Source organism: Arachis ipaensis, chromosome B10 (assembly GCF_059453495.1).
Source record: "Arachis ipaensis isolate K30076 ecotype BB chromosome B10, ASM5945349v1, whole genome shotgun sequence".
Lineage (NCBI taxonomy): Eukaryota > Viridiplantae > Streptophyta > Magnoliopsida > Fabales > Fabaceae > Arachis > Arachis ipaensis.
The window spans coordinates 26,305,183-26,327,307 of NC_142435.1; the positions used below are offsets into that span (position 1 = coordinate 26,305,183).

Genomic DNA, 22,125 nt, shown 5'->3' on the forward strand with positions numbered 1-22,125 from the left:
TTTTCCTTGTTTAATTTCTACAAATCCAATTCCCAATTCCCTTTACAATTCAAGCCATTTACATTTCTTGCACTTTAAGATTCTGCAATTTACATTTCTTGCGTTCTAAGTTTCTGCCATTTAATTTCTTGTTCTTTAAGATTCAGCACTTTATTTTCTGTTCTCTTTAATTTCATGCAATTTACCCATTCCCTTTACTTTCCATGCAATTTAAATTCTGTTAATCACAAATCACTCAACCAAATCTTGATTCGCTTGACTAAATCAACCACTAAACTGAAATTGCTCAATCCTTCAATCCCTGTGGGATCGACCTCACTCACGTGAGTTATTATTACTTGATACGACCCGGTGCACTTGCCAGTGAGTTTTGTGTGTTTGGAATTCGTTTTCCGAAAATACACATCACCCGCCAAACCAAAAACCCCGATAGCCCCAAACCCGCGAAAAATAAAGCACTCACCCAATTTTGTGACCCTATCTTCAGCCTTTCCTGCAAATTGGCAACGACATCTGCTCCCCCGAGGGTCATCGCTGTTCATAGTGGCCCTCTTCTCGGACTGATCTTTAGGTTAGTGGGTTTCTTATTCTCTTCCTTGAATTGCTGTCGTATTTCACTTTTTCCCCCTTTTTTTCAGATGACAAGTCAAGTGGAGAATTACATTAGATGTTAGTTTCTTCTCCCTTTAGAAAGTCTTGGAAAGTATAAGAGAAAATTGTTCATCTCAACTCATACTACATAAAATTTTGCCCCTTTCCAGAGGATAGGGTTTACGAAAAGTTTGGTCTATTCATCATGCCATGTCTTCCAGCAGAGGCTGAGAAACTGGAAATTGATCTTCATGTTGCTCATCGTAGATCTGTTATATCCACATTTGTTCCATTTGGAGTTGTAGAATTCGACAATGATGAGGTAAATTGGATTTTATTTTGTGTTAAGCAGAAGAAAAAGAATTTTAAGAGTATGATTGGACTCGTCCTCTTGCAGATTAAGATGGCTGAACATTTTTAAGAGATGTTCCTTAAAATTATTCTTGACCGATCCGAATTTGTGTCCGATCGTGTAACCCTAGGTAAAGGTGCTGAATCTCACAATGATTCTTCAACTAGGTCTTGTACTTTGATTAGTATCTTCTTGTTCATCCCAATTCTTGTGTTCAGTTTTGACACTTGTCGTAGTCCATCAATTTAGTATCACAATTTGACATTATCATGCTTGTGGCAGGTAGTTCAAGAGGTTGTCTGCTATGGAATTATCAGATTTTGGCTGATTTTTTATTATGAGTTGTGGAGTCATGCTTCTGCAGCAGGCAGGTCTTCTGATTCTCTACTCCTATGATCGTATGTTATATCATTATTTTTTTATGTTGATAAAGTATAATGCCATATAATGAATTTGTTTTATTCATCCTGAATATCATGCCGCCTCATATATCAGGTTAATATATCATATGATTCCGTGGTCAAGGAACAATTAAATACTAATGTGGTATTCAATGTTTTAGAGGTGATCATTTTCGTAATACATAAGGCTCATTTATAGGGAATAAGTAGTTCCCTATATGTCGATCCTTATTGTCAATTTTCAATCAAGAGTAATGTTAATGTGAGAAAGATATTGGCGTTACAATGGAAGGGAAATAATTCAACTCAGACATCAGTATAGATGAGATTGAGATTGCTTTGGCTACAATCGCAGAGCCTCCAGTTGCCCGGTTGCGAAAAGTGGTGAAGGAGAATCTAAAGAAGAAGAAAGGTCATCACCAGAAAAGTGACGAGAAGATGGAAGAGGATAAGGAGGTTGTGCACAAGGAGGTGGTGCAAACGGATCATGTGCAGGAGAATGTGAAGAGTCATGTTGAGGATGAGGATAAGGAAGTGGTCAAGAACCCAACTGAGAAACACAATTTGGAAGCAAGACCTGTTAAGCGGTGAGAAACTGCGGTTACAAGGACAGTGAAGTTCATATTTGGAGAGGATATACGATGGGCGCAACTGCCGGTGAATTGTAGTTTGACAATGATAAGGGATACAATAAAGGATCGGTTTCCACAATTGAAGAGTGTTCTTGTGAAGTATAAGGATTGAGAAGTGATTTTGTTACAATAACCAATGTTGCTGATTTAAGGCTAGCTGAAAGTTCCGGTAATGTGCTGGGATCAATTAGACTTTATATTCCTGTGAAGTGGATCCTTCACAGGAACCATCTTATGATGATAAACCATGCGACGTTGATAAACCCATATTTCATGAGTTCTTTTGTGCTTAATTAGAGTGATTTATCCAACTCTTCACCTACTTATTCACATTAATTGCATGGTTTTACTTTCCCTTCCTTATTATGTCATATTGTGAAAAACATGTTTCCTAACCTTTAAAATTGATTAATTTAATTACCATTATTTCCATTCGATGCCGTGATTAGTGTGTTGAGTAGTTTCAGATTTTCTAAGGCAGAATGACTTAAAGGATGCAAAAGGAAACATACAACAATGGAAGGAGAAAGCAAAACGGAGCTTTAAAGAAAGTGGTATCCACGCGATCGCATGGATGACGCGATCGCGTGCCAAGCACGAATCAGCAGCGACGCGGCCGCATGACTGACGCGACCGCGTGGCAAGGAAAAGCTCCGAATGACGCGACCGCGTGACCCACGCGGACGCGTGACAGAGGCCACGCACCAAAAATTACAGAATACGCCCCCAGTGAATTCTGAAGCCCTTTTTGGCCCAGATCCAAGTACAGACAGCATAGCCCAGAGGTTATAAAGTGTGGGAATGCTTCTATTCAAAGAGAGCTTGCATATTTTTACCTTTCAATGATTTAGATTTAGTTGAGAGGGAGATCTTCTCTCTCTCTTTTAGGATTTAGGATTTCTTATTGTTTTAAGAGTAACTCTGGATCCCAGGTTTAATGTTCTTTTAGTATTACTTCTATTTATTTATTCCAACATTTGAATTGATTATTATAATTTGATTTATGAATTCTCTCATGTTACAGACTGTTAATTGAATTAATGATAATTGAGGTATTTTCAGTTTATGATTGTTCTCTTTGATTTAAGTTACCATTGCTTCCCATCTAAGGACCTCTTTATTATTCCAGCAATTTTACTTTTTCCCCTTTTGGTTCTGGTTAAGAATTTAGTAACTCAATAGTTATTAAACTCAACACAATTGATAATCGTGATCTTGCTAATTGAGCTGAACTTGAATAATCCCAACCTTTTCTGAGGAAATAATTAGGATTCAAAAGTAAATTTAATTAGTCCCTTGACTTTCCTTTGCCCTGGTAAAGGTTGACCAAGTGGAGTTTAGATTCAACTTTCATTATTGTTGAGAGAGATAACTAAGTTGGACCTCTAATTTCTCTACCTTACTAAAGGTTGCTTTACAGTTATTATTTATTTTTTTTGCCATTTAATTCACTTGTCATTTAAATTACTTGCTTCTCACCTTCTAAACCCCGATTACAACCTTTATAACCAATAATAAGAACATACTTCCTCGCAGTTCCTTGAGAAGAAGACCCGAGGTTTGAATACTCGGTTAACAATTTCTAAAGGGATTTGTTACTTGTGACACCCAAAACGTTTGTATGAAGGGACTTTTGAAGGTTTAGAAACTATACTTGCAACGAGAATTTATCCGCAATTTTCTAGACCACGCAAAAGTTCTCTCATCAAAATGGCGCCGTTGCCGGGGAACTGCTAACGTGTGCCTTATTATTGGTTATTGTAAAATATTTTTCTTTTGCTTGTTTATTTACTTTTGTTTTTCCTTTTTTATCTTTATTTGCTACTATGAACTCTCACCCCTCTCGCTTTGAGTTTGGTTCTAATATTATTAAAGGAAACGGAAGTTACAGCAGGAATGTGCATCAAGGTCAGACCAATCAAGGATGGATGGAACCAAGAGGATCTAATCAACCCTTTTGGCAGCAACACCCTCCGAGATATCCTGGACAGAGACCATTCTACCGTGCATACCCAGCTGAAAGACATGGTGGACAACCTTGTAATTACCAACAAGCCCCACCCCGTGCATATGAACCATCCTTTCAACATAACCTCGAACCACCACACTCACAAGCTTTTCTTCACCATTCGCCATCATATGATCCTTCCTTACCCCAAAACCAATCCAATCGTTCCCAATCATCACCACCTTCCTTTGTATCATGTCCAAGTCTGGCAAACCGCGAAGCAAAGGATCGCCTAAAAGAAACAGTAATTAAATTTCAAACAACCGTTCAACAACTAGAGCAAGCACTAATTCAATGGGCCACCAGGCGCTCAAATATACAAGGATCAACCACAGCTCCATGTGGACAGCCCGACGAAGAGCGTAGCATGAAAGAAATATTAGAGACTCCAGTGGACAAGACAGAGAATGAATTCGTACTAGAACAAGTGGAAGAAGCTGTCCTTGTTCAAGAAGAAGAGTTGGTTGAAGATCTAGGCGATGCTGAACTTCCTTGGGAATCCAGAATTGAGGAAAACTCCGTCCAAGATGCCATAGTTAATGCTAAGGAGGATACCGTACAATCTCCAAGGCAAGTCGTTTTCGAAGAATCAGACGGAATAATCCAAGAAGCAAATTTCCTTGATGATGATCATCACAAGTCTAGTTCTCCTAGTGATGAACTTGCGTCCGCAAGTGAATTCTATGAGATCGAAGAATCTTCCCCAAGTGAATATGAAAGTGATGCGGAGGTAGATTTCTCTCAACCTCCAATCTATGACTCGAGTGATGAGGAAGACATAGAAGACTTTGACCAAGATACAGATACAATTGAAAATCTTTGTAAGGAAGTGGAAGAATTCATAGAAGAACACAAGGAAACGGAACTTGCAGAACCACCAAAAACACCTATCCCAAGGCCATTACCACCCAATACAAGCTTCAAGTGGGTACAATCCTTAACTTATAATTTTACTTATTCACTTGAATATGGTTTGCTTGAAACAGATGGCCAGCTTAGAGCTCTCTGCGGCTTTAAGAGTAAGAGGGAAATGGCTCGTATTCAGAGCTGGTGCACCAGGTTCAATAAGGTTCCACGCTTCACCTCGAAGTACACGGATTGGTATCATGCTCAATTGCATGGATCACAGAGAACGTTTGGTCACCACGGTGAGATTCCACTTTTTAAACCGCCCGGATGGAGACATGTAGACCAAGACGGAGGCGGATTTAAACGCAAGGCTTGGAACCCTGAGGTTTATTCTGACATTTGTTACCCCAGGAGCCTAAAAATTTATTTGAAGCTGCTCAGAAGCTTTACATGCCTAGTTTGGGACCCCGGAGGCTATTGGCATTCCATGCACTGGTGGAAATTTTTGGACGAATTTAAACACAAACCACCATAACAGGATACTCTTCCAATGTCCAACTTAAGGACTTTAACTAAAAGTGTTAGGTGGGAGACAACCCACCATGGTATGGCCGCTTCTTTTTCAACTTATTTCTTGTTAATTGTTTTCATTTTTCCTTTTTCATTTTAATTTATTAAACCTGGAATCACGCATAAGCATTCATGATAGTCATTGCATTCTGCATTTTTCAAGCATATTAAAAAAAAAAGGGGTTGCACGACGCGACCGCATACCCCATGCGATCGCGTCATATCGCGAAAAACACCACCCATGCGACCGTGTGACCCACGCGGCTGCGTGATATATATATCGGCGTAAGGATCCAATGAACAGAAAGTTGGGCTGGAATCGTGCGGCCCTTGTGCGTTTCGCACAATTTAGCCCACGCGATCGCATGCCCCATGCGATCGCGTCACTTACCCAATACCAATCCCACGCGACCGCATAAGCGACGCGATCGCGTCGCATGGATTTTACATCACCCCAAAAGGAGACAGAGAGTTGCGCTAAAATGGCGCTAGAGTCGTGCGTTTAGCACAACTTCCAGCGACGCGATCGCGCGACCCATGCAATCGCGTCACCCTTCTTTCCCCCCTCTCATGCGATCGCGCACCCCACCCGATCGCGTCACTCCCATTCTCGTCCCAACCACGCGACCGCGTGCTCCACGCAGCCGCGTGGATTCGGAAATATAACCCCCCAGCCCGCGAACCCTATTAGTCGTGAGCCCCCCCACCCCCAACCCTCTTCTTCCTCTCTGCTCCCTCTCCCTCCAACACCACCCAGCACCACCCAACCGCCACCGCCGGCCACCCAGACGCCGCCGCCACCCCGTACGCCGCCGCCCCAACCCCCCTCCCTTCTTCTCCCTTCCTCCTCCCCCCTCCCCTCTCCGCCACTGCCTCCGCGACCACTGCCTCCGCGACCACCGCCACCCAGCCGTGCCCCCCCTCTCCGCCACCCAACCACACCCCCTTCTTCTATCACCAACCCAAAACCCTCGCCGCCACTGCACCCTCGCCACCACCGCGTCGCCGTGCACCACCACCGCGCCGGACGCCGCCGCAGCCACCTTCTTCTCTGTTTCACCCCTTCCGCTTACCAGGTTCCGCAACACGCAACCTTTTTTATCTGTTTGTCACTTTTTTATTCCATTTATGTTCATGATTAGGATAGCTAGACTTGCATGTTGTAGTGGATTTTTTGGTTGTTAGGTAGCTTAGGCTGTGGTTAGTGGATCTAGGTCTGTTTACTTGCACTGTTCTTACTTCTGTTTTATCCTATGTGCAAATCTGTTGCTGCTATAATCATGTTTCATATGCTGCTTTCTTGTATGTTGCTGTTGTTTACATTGAGTTTTTATGTTTATTTTATATCTATGTACATGCAGCTTGCTTTCTTTTAATTCATATGAACTGATCTGATTGCTGTTTATTTTCCGGGACAATCCATTTTTAGCCGGAGTGCTGCCCAAATTTTTTTAAAAATTGTTTTCATTCTTGTTTTGGTTTGGCAACTCTATTTTATTCTGCTTTCCCCAAACCATTTCATGAATGCTAGGGCCACTTTCTTTTCCTCTTTTGATTTCCTGGTTCTTAACATGCATTTGTGATTCACTGATTCCAATTTCTGATTTCTTTATTTCTATTTGAATCAGCATCACCCTGTTTTCTTTATTCGATTATGAGTACTTATATTCTTACCTGTGAATCCTTGTTATATGGAATTTTTTTCTATGCCACTTACTTTCCTAACTCACTGATTTTAATTTACTAATTTCTTTTTCAAATCTTAACCATTCTAACCCTTTTGATCCCTTTTCTGATTATTTTCACTTTCCTCTAACTTTCTAACCATGGCATATTGTTTATTTTCTTTCCATTTAACATTAATTCAATCCCATTCCAATTACTCATTTTCCTTATTTTATTTTTCCCTTACCGCTTTGAGTTTCCTTTGTTTAATTGCCTATTTGCTTTCCTATATTTTTTTATCCATTCCTGGTTTTCTATTTTTCAGGATGTCTGCCTCACAAAGGAAAGGCAAAGGCAAGGCCACCGGCAAGCGCAAGAGAGGAGATTCCTCCCAGTCCATCATTGCTCTAATGCACGATTCATCATGGCGGGAGAAGAACTTCACACAGCAAGAAAAAGCTGACCAGCTGCTCCCTTCGACTGATCTTATAAAATTTGCAAACCGGTACTGTGAGCTGAAGTACCCGACTTTTGCAGACTCCAGAAATCTATACCTGGAACGTACCTTGAAGATTCCAGAAGCCCTCCAGCAATACACTATTGAGCAAATCAAGCAAAGGGGTTGGCTCTTTCTGGAGAGATCACTGACAGAGGTCAATACATCTTGGGTCAGGGAATTCTATTGCAACTACTACCTTACTACCCTTGATGCAGTAAACCTGAGGGGAAAGCAAATTCTGGTCACTGAGGAGGCCATAGAGACCATTCTCCAGCTTCCAGCCAAGTCCGATCAGCCAGATGATTATGCACAGGCTGAGGAGGACATGGGCCAGATGCAGTTTGATTGGGATGCTGTGAAGGCACGGATTGCTCTCGACCCTACTGTTCCTTGGGAGATGGGTCAGAACACCACTATGCCTCGAAGGATCAAGAGAGTGTACTTAAATGATGAGGCTCGGCTATGGCATCAGATCTTGAGCAATTATGTGATGCCGAGTACTCATGAGACTGAGATCCCGGTTTCCATGATCACCCTCCTCTGGTGTGTTCTGGAGGGTAAAGACCTGTACTTGCCTCGTTTTATCCGGCATTATATGGCCAGGGCCCACGTTCTAGGCACCCTCCCCTTTCCTTATCTGGTTACACGGCTAGGCCGTCAGGCTGATGTGCCTTGGGAGGATGCCGATGAGCGACCACCAGCAGCGGACTGCAGGAAGATCATCCCGCACAGCAGGAACTTCCTTGCCTTGGGCTACAGACCACCACCTATCACTGCTCCTGATGAGACAGCCCCTCCGTCTGCTGGACCCTCTTTATCCACAGCTGCCCCAGCTGCCCCTGCTGCCACCACTGCACCTCCACCCGCCTTTGAGCCGGTTTATCGCCTCATGCACCGTCTATTCCGCCAGCTTGATCAGATGGAGCGCCGTAACAGGCGCCGGTATGAGAGATTGGAGCGCCGCAGCAGGCGTCGCTATTCCCACCTAAAGCTGATGATCAGACAGGGCGCCGACATCCCCTCCGAGCCCGAAACCCCTTCAAAGCCATCAGAGGAGGAGGAGGATGAGCACGAGGAGGAGACTCATTCCCAGGCGGAGACTCATCAGCAGGCAGCCACAGAGCAGGCTGCCTCGCATCAGAAGGTTATGCCCCAGATAGAGACTGCAGATCCGGAGATCCCGATCCAGTCAGTCCCCCCTCTACAGCAGCCAGACTCTCAGCCCACCATCGCCACAGAGACCCCAGCCGCTATCCCTACCAGTGATGACACTCCTTCACACCCGGCTTGATTGAGCATCGAGGACGATGCTTTATTTTAAGTGTGGGGAGGTCGCCATCTCTGGCGTTTATTTTGGTGAACTACTACATACTTTTTCTTTTATTTTGGATATTTTTCTGTATTTTTCTCTTTTTCTTTTATTGTTATTTTATGAGTACTTATACATTGCTACTTGTGTATTTTACTCTATTTTCTGCATTTTGCATTTTTTGTTCATATTTTAGTTATTTAGCTCATTTTAGTCATTTAGTTTAGTTTGCAATTCTGATTTATTAGTGGATTAATTAGCATAGTTTACCCTTTTTAGCATAAGATAGTATAGTTTAAATAGAAAAATATAAAAAGAAAGTAAACTAGAAACTTTAACAGAATCAAAACAACCCACACCTTGTATATATAGCATTACATGTTAGTTGACAACATTTCATCAAGGAGGAACATTAAAACTTTAAAAGCTACCCTAAATAATTTTTTCAAGAGAATAATGGGAATTTTTAACTAAACCTGCATACAATATATATAATTAATATATGATGCTTGAGTTAGAGAACACACAGCCTGTGAGTCTTGAGCTTAAATTGTATGGTTGCATTCAAACCATAATTTCATTTTTGTGTGTTACATTTCTTTTTATTCTGATGTTCTTTCCTTTGCTTTAATCTATATGTCCAATTATAGAATATAGAATAGATACATACCAAGAGAATGATTGAGGCCATCAATTGATTTTAGCTCACTCACCCCAAATTAGCCTGCCTTCTACATCACCCTTGTTAACCCCCTTGAGCCTATTAAAACCCCTTTATTCTATTTAGCCAAATTACTAGCCTTAAGCATAAAAACAAAAGAAAATCCCAAGTGAATCCTTGGTTAGCTTAAGATAGAAAATCATGAATAGAGTTAAATGTGGGAAACCTTTTGGGAACATGAGTGATAGAAACAAAAAGGTAGGAAAGTTAAAAAAAAAAAAGAGAAATAAAAATAAATTTGGGAAGCATGCTCATGAGAAAATCTAAGTGATTTAATTATCATGTGCATTAAAAAAAAGTTATTTTTCAGCATCTAAATAAGAGGGAATACAAAAAGGAAATTCCCCAATGAAAACAATGCACATGAAATAAAAAAAATAAAATAAAAAGTGAAACATGAGCATGTAACAATAAGTGGGAAATATGGGAAAATAGGTACAGAAATTTTATTTTACTAAATATGTATGTTAGGTGAGATCTTAGTCTAATTAAGGATTCACTTATTAGCTCACTTAACCTTATACATATATCCTTACCCTTTGCCTTGACCCCATTACAACCTTAATTAAAGACCTCATGAGTTTTGGTATGACTATATTCTATAATTGTTGATTGGTTAGATGAAGAACAAAGCTATAGAAATTAAGAATAAAAAGAGAAATAGAGTGAATAAACCCAATAAACACTGAGTGACTAGAGAGTAAACACAAAATCCAGTAAGGGTTCTATAACTCATCAACATATATCTGTACTTAAATTACTAATTGTTTTGCAAGTTTGTACAAAGTTTTCTTTCCCATCTCATTTGCTAAAATGCTTTATTATTTAAGGGTTAGCTATATATATATATATATATATATATATATATATATATATATATATCTCCTTGAGAATGTGAAATAACTTGACTACATGTAGGCTTTATATATAAGTGAATGAATTAGAATTGCATGACTCATTAGGTAGATGCATTTAGCATAGGTTGCATTTCATAACATTCCATCACTTTAACCTTAATTATTTACCTTGGATTTAGCATGAGGACATGCTAGTGTTTAAGTGTAGGGAGGTTGATAAACCCATATTTCATGAGTTCTTTTGTGCTTAATTAGAGTGATTTATCCAACTCTTCACCTACTTATTCACATTAATTGCATGGTTTTACTTTCCCTTCCTTATTATGTCATATTGTGAAAAACATGTTTCCTAACCTTTAAAATTGATTAATTTAATTACCTTTATTTCCATTCGATGCCGTGATTAGTGTGTTGAGTAGTTTCAGATTTTCTAAGGCAGAATGACTTAAAGGATGGAAAAGGAAACATACAACAATGGAAGGAGAAAGCAAAACGGAGCTTTAAAGAAACTGGTATCCACGTGATCGCATGGATGACGCGATCCCGTGCCAAGCACGAATCAGCAGCGACGCGGCCGCATGACTGACGCGACCGCGCGCCTTAAGCAGAACGCATATGACGTGGTCGCATGACTGACGTGACCGCGTGGCAAGGAAAAGCTCTGAATGACGCAACCGCGTGACCCACGCGGACGAGTGACAGAGGCCACGCACCAGAAATTACAGAATACGCCCCCAGTGAATTCTGAAGCCCTTTTTGGCCCAGATCTAAGTACAGACAGCTTAGCCCAGAGGTTATAAAGTGTGGGAATGCTTCCATTCAAAGAGAGCTTGCATATTTTTACCTTTCAATGATTTAAATTTAGTTGAGAGGGAGATCTTCTCTCTCTCTCCTTTAGGATTTAGGATTTCTTCTTGTTTTAAGAGTAACTCTGGATCCCAGGTTTAATGTTCTTTTAGCATTACTTCTATTTATTTATTCCAACATTTGAATTGATTATTATAATTTGATTTATGAATTCTCTCATGTTATAGACTGTTAATTGAATTAATGATAATTGAGGTATTTTCAGTTTATGATTGTTCTCTTTGATTTAAGTTACCATTGCTTCCCATCTAAGGACCTCTTTATTATTCCAGCAATTTTACTTTTTCCCCTTTTGGTTCTGGTTAAGAATTTAGTAACTCAACAGTTATTAAACTCAACATAATTGATAATCGTGATCTTGCTAATTGAGCTGAACTTGAATAATCCCAACCTTTTCTGAGGAAATAATTAGGATTCAAAAGTCAATTTAATTAGTCCCTTGACTTTTCTTTGCCCTGGTAAAGGTTGACCAAGTGGGGTTTAGATTCAACTTTCATTATTGTTGAGAGAGATAACTAAGTTGGACCTCTAATTTCTCTACCTTACTAAAGGTTGCTTTACAGTTATTATTTATTTTTTTGCCATTTAATTCACTTGTCATTTAAATTACTTGCTTCTCACCTTCTAAACCCCGATTACAACCTTTATAACCAATAATAAGAACATACTTCCTCGCAGTTCCTTGAGAAGACGACCCGAGGTTTGAATACTTGGTTAACAATTTCTAAAGGGGTTTGTTACTTGTGACACCCAAAACGTTTGTATGAAGGGACTTTTGAAAGTTTAGAAACTATACTTGCAACGAGGATTTATCCGCAATTTTCTAGACCACGCAAAAGTTCTCTCATCAGACGTGGGGTGCCAACTTATGTTAGCAAATCAGGTGAGGATATAGAGAATGTAGCTAGGCAAAGAGCCAAACCGGTAGCAAACCGGGTGATTACTATGGAGGACTGGCTTGTCCAGTTTGCAAGGCTGTTCAAGAACCCTGTTGGATTTGACTCTGATGCATATCTATATATTCACAAGGTTGGAATGAAGCTATATTCCGAAGCAATGGAGGATACTGCATTGGATGATGATGCTCAAGAACTGTTTGAAATTGCAGCTGATAAATTTCAAGAAATGGCAGCTTCGGCATTGTTTAATTGGGGGAATGTTCACATGTCTAGGGCGAGGAAGCGTGTATCCTTTGCAGAGGATGGATCAAGAGAGTCTTTGGAGAGTATCAAGTCTGCATATGACTGGGCTCAAACTGAGTACACAAGAGCAGAAACGAGATACGAAGAGGCCGTGAGAATCAAACCCGACTTCTATGAACGACTTCTTACACTTGGGTATCAGCAGTTTGAGCAAGCAAAGCTTCATTGGTGTTATTCGGTGGCAACCAATAAGGACCTGGACATTGGTGCTTCTGAAGAGGTTTTGCAGTACTATAACAAGGCAGAGGATAGCATGGAGAAAGGCATGTTGATGTGGGAAGGGATTGAGAAGCAGTGTTTGAATGGATTATCCAAATTCGACAACTCCAGTTAGAGAAAATGGATTTGCATAATCTTTTCCGGTATGTTTCTCCAGAGGAAGCCGAAGAGCAGGCTTCAAAGATGAGGTTACAGGTATATCTTTTAGGGGGAACGTTGTTGTATGAGCGCTCTGTTGTGGAATATAAGCTAGGCCTACCCACATAGGAGGAATGCTTGGAGGTTGCAGTTGAAAAGTTAGAACTAGCTAGAGATTCTTCGTCCGACATTGGCGTCATGATAAAAAATCACAGTTCTAATACAACAGCACTTGGAGGTATGTGAAGGAAAAAATATTAGCCATCATGTTTAAGACTCACATCCATTTTGAGTCTCAATTATTTCAGGGCACTAAGAACACATTATTAAATTTTAATAATCACAGGGTTCAAAATTGACGAGATGGTGCAAGCATGGAATGAGATGTATGATGGGTGGCAATTTGATGTTCCATCATTTCGACATGAAAACATTTTGAGGGATTTCATGGCCTCGTATACGTCAAACTTTAATACAGGACCCGACTTAATTGAGAATTTACATGATTGATATATTTTAACTAAATATATATAAAGCATTAATAAAACAGGAAGCCAAAAATATATTTATGTTTTTTGTGCACTAATTCTAATAATTTTATATAAAGAAAAAGGTATAACTTTTGTAGTTTTTACAAATAAATTTATTGATTTGAATCATAAAATTATCCATTATTTTTCGTAAAATTGGATTAGTTTTAATATAAATTGGTTACTGTAATTTGTTATTTTTTTAAAATTGACATTGCAAAATATTATATAAAATTCGTTTTTAAAAGATACATTACATAAGAATTTTTTAAAATAATTTGTTGAATTGAAATCAGCATTACATTTTTTATTTACTAGATTTTTTAAAATTATGAATAATTAAAATATGTGTCTTTGTTCTTTACAAATATATATAAAGTTAAATGCTATATATTTGGTACAACAATTCGCGCATTGCGCGGGCATTTACCTAGTTGAAAATTATAAGAGAATATCAATCACAAACAGAAAGAGTAAAGCAGAAACCAGGGATTGCATCGCATAGTTATGTGCAAAATAGGATTGGCTTCTGAAATGACATAATTCTTCATGACGATTTGATTTTTGGTCATTGTCAGATTCCATGACGTAACTGACCTCGCCTAGTAGAATAAGACTTTGTTACTGCTGTTGGATTGCATGTTAGTGCATATAATTCAATATTTTATTTTCTTCTAATCCTTTCAGTTAAGTTGTATTTATATAATGTCAATGATGACATTGTATCTCTTTGATTGTAGGGATTTTTTTCATATTCTTTTTTATTTTCTCCCCCTCCATGCTGCTTTGAATAGCTCATTGATGGTTGCTGAGATTGGATCATGTTTTCATTTCCATGTCAATTTTGAATGAAGTTGGGATGTCATTCTAGAAGGCATTGTTATATGTATAATTTTTAAATCTTTTATTAGGGTATTATGGTGTAAGTTTGTCATTCTTTTCGGTTGTAATAGCAGTATATGATTTCATTTATTGGCAAGGTAGTGAGGTGACCTGAATTTTTCAGTTGGAAAAAGGAAAAAAACCAATAAAATGATTGTTCAGTGTGTTGATCAGCTGAGGTTTGCTGATTATTTTGGTTGCCAAATTGCCATTTTGTAACATTATATGATTGTCATATAGCAAAAAGTATGTATTTTCATCCTGTATTCCTTTGTTACTACTTATATACTATCCTTTTCCACTTTTAAATTTACATATTGAGGAAACATTGGTGTTATACTTATAGGTTGTTATTGGCTCATTATGTGTTATGTTGGGGTGTGAAATTTGTAAAACGGTTAGAAACAAATTAGACCATATGAGCTTCTTAATTATTTTATATTTTAAAACCTCAACACTAACCCGGCAATTTTCCAGCCTTATAAATAAAGAAAAAAGAAAAACCTCAAATCGGAGGTTCCGAGTTACAACCCTTCAAATTTGAATTTGTCATTCCATAAATCAAAGCCTCTGGTTTTTATGCTTTTCAAAAACTGCGGTGCAGGGACAAATAATTTTAATATGAATTGTCAGAATATCCCCCAAAAACAGAAAACAAAAAAATAAAAAATTCAGATTCTTCATCTTTAGAAGCTGATAAAGAGTATCTCTAGGGAGAAGTCAGCTTTTAGCTATTTCATTTGTATAAAAAATAGAACTCATACAAAATCACTTTTTCTTTATTCAGTAGTCAGGTTTTGCAAGCCACAAAAAAAACCAAGCAGTTGATCAGATCAACTATCTTCTAGCCAAACATAACAATATAGAATGGTTCTCAAAAGCATGGCCAAGACCACAGTTTACCATACCATCAGAGGAAGGCAAAAGTAAGATAGATGTTAATGCTCACCAAGAGAGGCATAAGCAAACAATACCAAGAAGCCCTGTATTGCTGAGAAGAAGGTATCCACCTGTTAAGATAATATAAATACAAATGTGAGTTGTCAATATAGGTAGAATGGATATCCCTTAACTACAGTTGGGGTAAACAGAATCTTGCATCTCTCCCACAAATTATCTGAAACAATGATTAACTCCTCAGTAGCTACCTTGGCCTGCATTCAACTCTTTTTTAAAACTAACATAGTCATTCTGAACATGAATATCTTTTTTAAAGAGAAATATAATTATAGAAATAAAAAACGCAGCAAAGGCAAGGGGGAAAGACACGGTAGTAAATAGAAGACACGAGTTAGCGTTCGTAGTTATAATTTGGTGGTTAACATCCGTATACGTAATTACTTACTACAGTACATGGGGACACTTCAAATGAACTAGCATTAAGCTCAAATTCGTTTATTGATAGAATAAGTCGAAAAGTAATTTCTACAAATTTAATAGTAAATGAGCAAAATGACATAATCTTCCTAGTTCAATAAATGTCAATTCAATCAATGAATGCAAACTATACAATCATCAATAAAAGGTAATTAGTAAATGGAACGAAATAACCAATCATCCAAAAATCTGAATCATCTTCAAGCTGCCATTCCAGTTTCAGGGGCCACAACAGAAGACCCAGCTGGTATGGAACCCATCCCGGACTCTTCGTTACTTGTAGACGCACAAACCGGGATATTGGGACCAAGACTTGAAGTTTTCACTTGATCAATAAAAGCCGACTTAGCTGCTGAGGTTGGTGCTGTTCCACCACCAATGTTCCTATCTTTTTCCATCTTATGCTGATTTTTCACACTGTCATGTCTTTTGTGCTGATCACAAAGCAAACACCACAGTCCATTACAAATGCATGAGAGTAACATAGCTTATAAATCCATAACACAATATGACAGATTAGCATACAACAAATGTCTAGACATAGTTATAGTATGAGATACCTTAGGGAGGATGCTGCTGATATTCGTTTCTATATCATCGTCTACTGGCTCCTTTGGGATTCTACCAGGAGCATTAGGACAACTTTTGTTGTAGTGCCCTGTCACACCGCAGTTTGAACACTTTCTCTGTTGCTTGAATTTTGAGTTTTTCTTGGGAGCTCCCTTACTCTTCACCACCAATGGGTCACCAACACAGTCATCGTCTAAGTTAGCGTTACGTGGATTTTCACCTCACTTTTGGAGTTTTGTAATTGTGTCGACAACACTATTCATTGCTTCGACAAAATCACTTGAATTCTTACAGGCCAAATCCATCAACCTAGAACACTCAACACCCAACACACCCAAACGACACTTTAGTACCTTATCAGAATCACTTGGATCATCGACGTTTGACTTCATGAAGTCACTCTTCGCATTCTTCGTCCAACGCTTGCACACTAAGCTTTCTAGAATAACTTCAATGTGTTGGTGCTTTAGGCAGGTGAATATATGCATGCAGGGAATTCCTCTATTTTTGAACCACAGACACTCGCAACGGAGAATCCCCCGAACTCTGTCAAACTCAACCACATGATGAATCTCTGGCACTCCAAAAATGTTACACTTGAAGTATAGTTTTTCACCATCCTGAATTACCAACTCTGTATTCATTGCACAAGCACCCTCAATTTCCTTCCTGACCTCCTGGAACATGTTACGAGTGAGTCTTTGCAGCAAAATCTTCAAGTGTCGGCAAAGAAGTCACAAGTACTGGAGCGGTATATTTACTATTGAACTCTGCGACTCTTTCATTGTTCCTGTAATGGCTAACCACGGTCTCCATGTTATTGATGAATTCAAGAAGGGTATCTTTCTTTCTCACATATGCTTTTATTAGAGAGTTAATCCCTTCACACTGGGATGTTGTCCTGATTCGCCCAAAAAATTGGTCCCTCAAATATGCAAGAGCCCATAGATTCCTCATCTCATAGGTTTGGACGACCCAAGAGTTGCTTGATAAGTTATACCTGGCCACCATGTCTTCCCACCTGACCTCAAACTCTTCAACACTCACATTGGCATAAATCAATTGCTTGAAGTCCATTAGAAATCCACTGTTCTTAACCTTCTCACATGCATTCCTATGTAAGTGCCATGCACATAGTCGATGTGTTGCAGAAGGAAAGACCTGTTTAATTGCTTCTCTCATTGAAAGATCTCCGTCGGTGACAACTGCCGTAGGGTGTTTACTCCCCATTGCTTCCAAAAAAGTTTCCAAGAGCCACTTCTATGAACCAATATCCTCATTAACAAGAAGACCACAACCGAATACGACGGTCTGCCCATGATGATTGCTACCAGAAAATATAACAAGTGGTTTATTGTAGACATTCCTATTGTAAGTCGAATCAAATGTCAATACATCCCCAAAGCACTCATAATCAATGCGGCTAGTCCCATAAGCCCAGAATAAATTTTCCAATCGATTTTCATTACTTAATGTGTACTTGCCAAAGAAATAAGAATCGTTCCCAGCTTTACCTCTCAGATAGCTTATTGCAGCATTTGCATCACCACCCTTCACCTTTTCCTTCCTATATTGAGTAATGAGGTTGTACATGTTTTTTTGGTTGAATGGCAAGTTTGCATATCCACCTTTTTGAGCAGCCAAGTATCCCAAGATGTGACAGGTCCTGATGCCTATGTCGTGCAAATTCTTTGCCTGAGCTTTATCCGAGACACTGAATGTGCGATACTCAGGCATCATGCTAACGTCGAGTGGAGCAACTAATTCATGAGAGTACTCTTCGTAGAACGAAACAACCTTCCATTGCTGAATTTTTGTATCTAGTCTTGCATGAATTCTAGCCGGGCAACAACTTCGAGTTAGGGGTCGGTGGTCCCTGATTCTTTCGTCCTTTTCAACCTCTTCCTTTCTTGAGCCCGCCCGATTGCAAACAATTTGGCGCATAATTACGGAACCATCACTATCGCGTCTGACTTCATCCAACCTCACAGCGAAACCGTGCATCATTGCATAAGTCTTATAGAATCGATAGACAGCTTCCTCATCTGTAAACTGAAGTTGCATGATATATTCTTGTGACAGCTTTGCTATTCTCTTATCTTGAGGTCTATCTTCATCAGCCTCTGAATCGTCGTCTAAAAATTCTAGATCGTCTCCACTAGGGAACCCAACATCGGAGTCTGATCCGAAAAAATCGCCATCCGACGGATTCATCTCCCAAAAACGAAGATACACCTCCAATTTATAAAAAATAAACAAACACATCACGACACAATTAACATTTCACAGATATGTAGACTACAAAAATTACCACTAATTCAAATAAAATACAGCAACACCTTTTAAGGAACTAAAAGTTTTTAATACAATCCATCTAATTGTATTTACTTTTATGTCCCTCATTTGGTTGACTATCTTCTTTGTATCTTAAAGATCTAAGCATAACAACATATATTTAGATTAATTTTTTTAAAAAATGAGCATCAATGATTTCATCACTTTAGAATTTCATTTGTAATGGTCTGTATGAAATAGAATGACATTCTCACCAAAATTGAGGTGGCTGCGGTGGTTAGTGTGGCTGCAGTGCTGCGGGCAGTGGGGCTGGGTAAATGGGTGGGTAGAGCTTGATTTGCCTTTTTCTTTCAATTTCAGAGAGGAATGGGGCTGAGGTGCATTGAGTTTCTGCAAAATAATAAAAAAATATAACTTAACTTTTTTAATGCTTACAGAAATTATATATCCAGTCCTCTTATAAAAATATTTAATTACAAAGTTGTCCTATTTTAGTTAAGATATTAACTCAAACTAAAACTAAACATCCATAATAATTAGCATTAAATCATATCCAGATTCAACATGTATAGCATTTAGTTCAGTTAATACAAGTAACTACATTTATCCCATAATACATCACTAACCAATAATAAACTGTTATTTAGAATATCCAAAAATTATGTGCATTTATTTCATCCAAGCCTATATAAATCAGACTTCAGTTCCATACTTTGTTCTTTCCTAGTATAAACAATTCGATGGAGTCCTCAATAAATCTATGTTCTACACAATTCAAATAAGAGACAACGGAGTATCAATTTAAGACGCATCCATGTCCCAGGTTCCCCTCACCTTTTTTTATTTTTAAATATCATTTCTTTTCTCAGTAAAAGCATAAGTAAAACTACATTAAATACAATAAATCAGAGGAATGAAAGAGTCAAAATAATGTCATAGTCCGTACTCCATATAATATCCTCACTGCCTGAATATAGTATGCTGTCTAGTTGAAAATGTGTACTATAATATCGGTGCCCAAGATTCAGAAAAGAGTTCATATAGTTACAGTTTTCAGGATCTCATCCTCTAACATGCAAGATGATTATTAGGTATACATAACATCAGCTAGTAACAAGAAGAGTGTGGCATTCTTATGTCTAATACATTTCAAACTCTTACCAAATCTTACCCTTTGCAATTCTGGAAAAGTTTACTCTATATCAAGTAACGAATTCATATATACTGGATTAAACTGCAAAAATTAAAGAAAAAAAAACCACGTGCAAAAGCACCATTCCTAGAGGATGTAATTTATACAGTCTAACATAATAAATGCATCCATGACCAATTACACGAATTAATCTCGTGACCTTAAGGTCATACAAAGATAACTCAACCATTGCTCCAAGACATCTCTTTTATCAAAATGCAAATAGTTTAAGATAAATTTCAAACCAGCATAACAACACCTTTTCTGTTTGTTGTACAGTATTGTAAGACCTCGTGTAATGCCACTGGTTTGATATCTAACACTACCCTCCAACCAGGTTACAAGAGTAGGATCAACAGCTGCAAGAAATGCAGTGGGGTCATGAAGGTAAACCCCTGCACAGAAAAAAACACATACATTAGAAAAAAAAAAGCAAAAAAAAACAGGTTAAAGTCAATATAAAATGCAGAGGCAGCAGCTGAAAAACCAAGGATTTTCCCGTTTCAGAAACAGAAACGTCTACCCAAAACATGTTATAGTTGTGAGCTCAAGTAAAAGATAACTATAACAACAAGAAAAGATTATAATTACTATAAGTGGATTATATTAATTTCACAGATTTGAAGTCAAATTCCATCTACTTGCGCAGGGACCCAATTCAACAAAGCAACCGTTGCTTACCAACTTTTCGTTTTTCTATACAGCAACTCGCTGACAAATGCTTTCCATAATTCCACATAATCATCTTTTAATATTTGGTACACAACGCTTACTCTTTCTGTCACTAATTAATTGCAACAAGATAAAATAAAAAAACAAAAGAAAACACCAACAACAACACGACATCAGCAACTATAACATGAAAAGTTCGGAAAAATAACACAACAACATCGAAGGTGTATCTGATCAAAATTAAATCTACTCTTATGCCAATTACATACTTCAATTCCAATTAACTCAGTTCAGAACAAAATTAAAGGACATCAAGCAAACAATGAACAGCACAAAACTCAGGCTAGAATAAACCAATATAAATACTACAAAATGATTCCAAGTCACAGCAAACGGAATTCAAATTCCATCTAACGTAGATCATGAACAAAGTTAAGTAGTTAATCACAATACATGATTCCTATTCCCCAGTCACAGAAAATAAGACATGCAGAACTAAAAATCATGAACAACTTAGGTTAAGGATCTTAATGATAAAAAGTCTATTATTGAATAATGTGTATTTCTTGATTCAAAATTGGTGTCTTAGGCATCAACAAGTTAACGACTGTGACTAGGACAAGTATAAAAGGATACTATAGGAGTATAGTAGATATAGTAGAAAAATTGATCTGATTAAAAACTATGATGAGTTAAATATCTCTTTAATAGAAGTTCCAATGATATACTGTGATAACTTCAGTGCAGTATTATTAGCTGTCAATCCTATTTTACATTATAAGTCTAAATATTTTAAGACATACTTGTATTTTTTTAGAAATCATGTAAATAACAAAGAAATCGGAATATACCAAATCTCAAAAACTGTGCAAGTGGATGATATTTTCACAAAGGTTATACAGTCATAAAACTTTCTACACTTCAGAGACAAACTTAGCATTAGTGATCAAGGTCAAATCAGCACAGCAACAGCAGTTTTCTAGAAAGCATAATTTAGAGATGATGAAGATCAAAGAAAAAAGAAACAGCTTAAAAAATAAGAAAATTAGAGATAATGATAGGAGTTACGGTATGTATATATCTTAGTAAGGACTTTCTTAATTATAGTTAGTAATGGGTTAGCACAAATTAGTTATAATTAGCTTAGTTATAGCTAGAGGTTAGTAAGAAGGAGTACATGCTAACAACTTTTGTTAGTTAGTTTATAATAGTAATTTCCTTTCTCATTGAAATTCACTTGGCTTTCACCTCATGTCATAATAGAATCATCTCATTTTGATTGATTCAATGTATCTCTCAACCAATTCCTCTTCTTCCTTCTCTACCCTCTAAGGCTTGGGATTTTTTATTTCAAACAAAATGATTCTAAGTCGCAGCAAACAAAATTCAAAATACAGCTAACAAAAATTATGAGCAAGATTAAGTAATTAACCAAAAAAAATTATTTCTATTTCCTAGTCACAGAAGATAAGATATTCAGAACCAAAAATCAAGCACAACTTTAAAATTTCAGAATTAGTAACCACAAGCATCAACAGCGCAAAACTCAGGCTAGAATACACACATAAATGAATACTATACAAATACAAGTTTCTTCAAATCCTCTACCAACTCTTTAGGGTTCAGTTATAGCAAAATACAACACAAAATATCTGTTTAATCTTAATACTTATAAAATTAAGCATACTACAGAATAAGAGCAGTTGGATAAGAGGGCCACCATCAAC

General features: G+C 37.9%; 2 protein-coding genes and 1 pseudogene across 2 annotated transcripts; 1 reads left to right on the forward strand and 2 right to left on the reverse strand.

Moving 5' to 3' along the window:
• The first annotated feature begins 796 nt into the window (after positions 1–796).
• Positions 797–13,390, forward strand: LOC110268387 (protein PHOX1-like; annotated as a pseudogene).
• Positions 13,391–16,926: 3,536 nt separating this feature from the next.
• On the reverse strand, positions 16,927–17,469 carry LOC148579469 (protein FAR1-RELATED SEQUENCE 5-like). The gene has a single exon (XM_088490326.1). The coding sequence runs from the start codon at positions 17,467–17,469 to the stop codon at positions 16,927–16,929; it is 543 nt and encodes a 180-aa protein (XP_088346452.1).
• A 30-nt stretch (positions 17,470–17,499) lies between these two features.
• Positions 17,500–18,453, reverse strand: LOC110268388 (protein FAR1-RELATED SEQUENCE 5-like). Its single transcript, XM_021114512.1, has one exon. It carries the CDS (start codon positions 18,451–18,453, stop codon positions 17,500–17,502), a length of 954 nt encoding a protein of 317 aa, XP_020970171.1.
• Positions 18,454–22,125: the final 3,672 nt, after the last annotated feature.

Bases quoted from the DNA above. Each gene is read 5' to 3' on its own strand.
- LOC110268388 (XM_021114512.1), bottom strand. From the start codon at position 18,453: ATGAATCCGTCGGATGGCGATTTTTTCGGATCAGACTCCGATGTTGGG.
- LOC148579469 (XM_088490326.1), bottom strand. From the start codon at position 17,469: ATGGGGAGTAAACACCCTACGGCAGTTGTCACCGACGGAGATCTTTCA.